Source organism: Fibroporia radiculosa (genome assembly GCF_000313525.1).
Source record: "Fibroporia radiculosa TFFH 294 genomic supercontigs, scaffold90235, whole genome shotgun sequence".
In the NCBI taxonomy this organism is placed as follows: domain Eukaryota; kingdom Fungi; phylum Basidiomycota; class Agaricomycetes; order Polyporales; family Fibroporiaceae; genus Fibroporia; species Fibroporia radiculosa.
Genome location: NW_012133153.1, coordinates 1,533 through 5,176, shown reverse-complemented (window position 1 = coordinate 5,176; position 3,644 = coordinate 1,533). Strand labels below are relative to the sequence as shown.

The 3,644-nt window shown below is 48.0% G+C and overlaps 1 protein-coding gene across 1 annotated transcript; it reads right to left on the bottom strand.

Annotated features, from left to right (window-relative positions):
• Nucleotides 1-209: 209 nt before the first annotated feature.
• FIBRA_09597 (uncharacterized protein) lies at nucleotides 210-1,450 on the bottom strand (the record flags this gene model as incomplete). The annotated part of the gene is made up of 7 exons (XM_012321882.1): nucleotides 210-665; nucleotides 719-805; nucleotides 864-962; nucleotides 1,026-1,037; nucleotides 1,092-1,112; nucleotides 1,171-1,293; nucleotides 1,340-1,450. 7 exons carry the CDS (start codon nucleotides 1,448-1,450, stop codon nucleotides 210-212), a joined length of 909 nt encoding a protein of 302 aa, XP_012177272.1.
• Between the last annotated feature and the right edge of the window lie 2,194 nt (nucleotides 1,451-3,644).

The window sequence follows — 3,644 nt, the reverse complement described above, 5'->3', positions numbered from 1 at the left end:
GGGCTGAGGTGATACACAGGTATAACTGCTGTTCAACAAAAACATCTGAGGGAGAGAGAAATTCTAATGCAGAGGGCACAAGAGGCAATCGTCCATAGGAGAAGTGAAAAGCTGCAGGAACAAGTTAGAAAGTGAGCGCATGTGAAGTGAACACAACCCAACCGCATGCAATGGTCCATAACAAGGCGGGAGTCTACTGCAGTCAGACTTTATGCAGTGTGTGGGGGGGGAACCGAGTCGGCTCCATCTTCTAAATACGAGGTGTCAAAGTAGCAAGGAAGAGAAGCTACCTGCACAGCGGCAGTTGCAGCAGAAGCATGTGTAGGAAACTTAATGTAAAGTGGCTCCCACTTTGCTGAGAGACTGATATCAAGGTCGTCAACTTTGCCAGAGACCTTGCATGTATCAACTGTGTGGGTGTTATCTGCAGGAATGACAAACAAATGTTTTCCTGCTTTGTCAGAAGTGGAGTGGAACATTCCCCATGCACTCCAATGGTAGTATTGTGCCTGCTGATTGTTCATGTCAATCTGGCTGTTGTGGAGCTGGAGTTTGGATTGTATGCGAGCTTGTTCTGCAACGAGCCTGTGATACTCTATATGCGCATGGAGGCAATCGGTCTGAGCCTTGTAAGTCTCAAGGCGAAGTTGCTCTAAATCAACAAACTTGATGGTTATCAGTGCAGTGACAATGATTTTGCACCACTGCTAGTACACACTGTAAGCAGAGAAACCTCCTTTGCAGTTTGAATGACTTCAGTAGGTTGGTCTACACCAATAGCAGCAGGCCGGGCCTGCTTGCACTTCTAAAACAAAAAAAATGGCTTTAATGGAATGACTCAGAGGTGTAGGCTATATCCTTACAGGTTTCTCAATAGGCTCATTGTCATCAGATTCAACATATTTGTTGCTCTCATTGACAGTTTTTTTCTTTTTGCAAGACAACTTCTTGCCTGACAAGGCCTGCAAAAGAAGGAAAGAAAAATGAGTAAGCTATGGATGAAGCAAGTGCTATAAACATCAAACAGCTGCAGTATTCTAAAGACAATGTTGAGTAAGTGAAGTACAATATTCATGAGGAGAAGATTGCACCACTGCTGATGGACCTGATGCCTATATGCGCAGTGCAGTCAGTTATAATACCGGATGGTATAAGCAGCAACTATCGCACCATAGGCTGAGCCTCAATTACAACCTTTTTTTTCTTAGTAGTAACCTTGTCTGGAATCGAAGGCATCTCAAAGACATGTTCAAGGTTGGCAAGAGGCTCCATCTTGGGTAGAAGCAAGCCATCCTGTTTATATCAGTAGAGCTACACATGAGATGACCTGTATGCTTACAAGTGAGGGGTGAGATAAGAGGGAATGTAGAGTTGCTGGCAATGAACAAAAATTCCCAGTCAAGCTGGCTGAAATCTGGAGTCCCTGGGCCTCAGTAGCTGTAAACTCCATGGAGGGAATGAAGAAAGAGTCTTGCACGCACACGATACACAAAGTATATGCAGTCATGTGATCATGTATGTGACTGATTTTCAAAGTCTTTCACGGAGCATCCAACATATTGTATGCTATTGGCAAAATCATGTTGATGTATTTGAGAGAGGATCTATTAGATTGTTCAGGTTACTCCTGTCGTCCTAACTGGCTTCACAATCCAGCCAAGCCACACCTTCTGGCACTTTGAACTATGTATCTGCACACGCCCTCCAGCTGTCCACACTGACCTGGTCGTCTGTCCGATGGCTCTGCAAAGGGAGACCACACTGCCCCCCCCATGTGCGTACGGGTCTGGGGGGTCTTGGCCGAGAGAAATTGAATGGTGCTGAACATCAAACACTGAGGTTTACTGGCGGTTCTACACCAACAAAGCCCCCTCCACCATCAGTGCACTGTGTATGTTGGGCAATTCAAGACGCGCGTATTCTCACCGTTGAATGATATTTAAGCCAGAAGGCTAAGCTGTGGCTTCCCAATCTGCCCCACCCAGTAAGACATGCAAAGTAGCGTGAAGCAGGGGCTTCACACTGTCTGCCTGTTTGCCATACCATGCTCCGTCCTTCCGATTGTGAAGCCCCCACGCTCCGGGATCTCCAATCTGGGTGTAGGCGATAAGCCAGCCCCAATGCCAGCACCTGCTGCCTTCTCTCCCAGCCACGCTCTGCCTCTGCCTCTGCCTCTGCCTCTGCCTCTGCCTCTGCCTCGCACAACTGCACAACTGCACCCAAGTGTTCCGAAGAAGCTTCATATAGCGCACTGTGGGCCCCTGCAGCTGCCCTTGCCCTGCCTTCCCCCTCTGCCTCCTCTACTGGCCCCCTGCCCCGTGACAATGTCTATCATCGCATGCCATCATGCCAATTGGCCACCCTGCCCCCATCTGTGCCTGTCCCAGAGCCCTCGAGACAGCAGACACATGGACCCCGCTCGACAGTTGGTGGTTGTGAGTGTGGCCGTGCTCTGCGCAAGACAGTGCTGCACTTCCAGCGCAAAATAGCCTGGTCTCCCACCCCAGCGGCCGCACTCCACGCAAGACAGTGCTGTGCTTTGCACAAGACAGCAGCCCCCCCTTGAGGCCCCGGGTTCAACTCCCAGCCAGGCCCTTTCTTTTATTCTATTTACCATATATTCTATGGGTTTGATATCTTTTGCTTGTGGCACTGGCACCACAGTCACTGCTTATTAGCATTTTCAAGCACTTTGATAAAGCACTAGTGGAGCACATGCTGTAGTGCTGCAGTAAGGAGCTTTGGTGGCTTATTCAGTTCTCTTGCCTTTGCAAGTCTCTCATCTGTTGATAGGCCCATTGATAGGCCTGTGTAGCACATAGGCATGCTTCAAGCCAGAATTGACCTTTGAAGCATTTGAAATATCCGCCTTTGGGAAAGCCTGTGATACCTCAACACAAAAACATCTTTGAGCAAAGCCCATTCTTTGACATATTCGAGATGTCACAACCTTACTATGATCCAATCGGGATCTTTTGAAGAAGGCCTCATTCTGGAAACTTGGCTTTGAGGGAAAATCTCCATCAGCAAGAGACTGAGATACCTGATGCAGGGCTGTCGGGCAACCCATTTGGTCAGTGCACTCGTATTGCAATGCCAAGGCTCACAACAGTTGAGTCTCCGGGACTAGCAGGATGTAGCATATGGGACAGGAGTTGAAACTGATGGAGGTGTCAGGCTAGTGTCGGGAGAGTATGTCATGTGACGACTCACCATAACTGCCTCCAAAAACCTTAACCTAACCCTAAACACTACTCACTGGCTGGAGTTTCCTCCAAAAACCTTAACCTAACCCTAAACACTACTCACTGGCTGGAGTTTCTTGTAAAGGGCTTTGACGCGGTTTACTGTAGAGGATGGCTTAGAATGTAGCAAGTAAATGACTATAACTAGTCTGGCCCTAACTGGTGCAGACCTACTGGCTTATACACACATAGGGTAAACCCCCCTAATGCTGTAAGACAAGACCCCTGGTACTTGGACTTAGCTATGCTATTGGCTATCTATGTCACACGATGACCCACCATGACTCTGCCCTAGACCCTACACCTAACCCTAAGCCTGACTATACTCACTATTTGATAGGTCTTTCTGAGTAAAAGCTTTGAGGGTGGTTTACTAGTAAAGGATGATCTCTGAGTAAA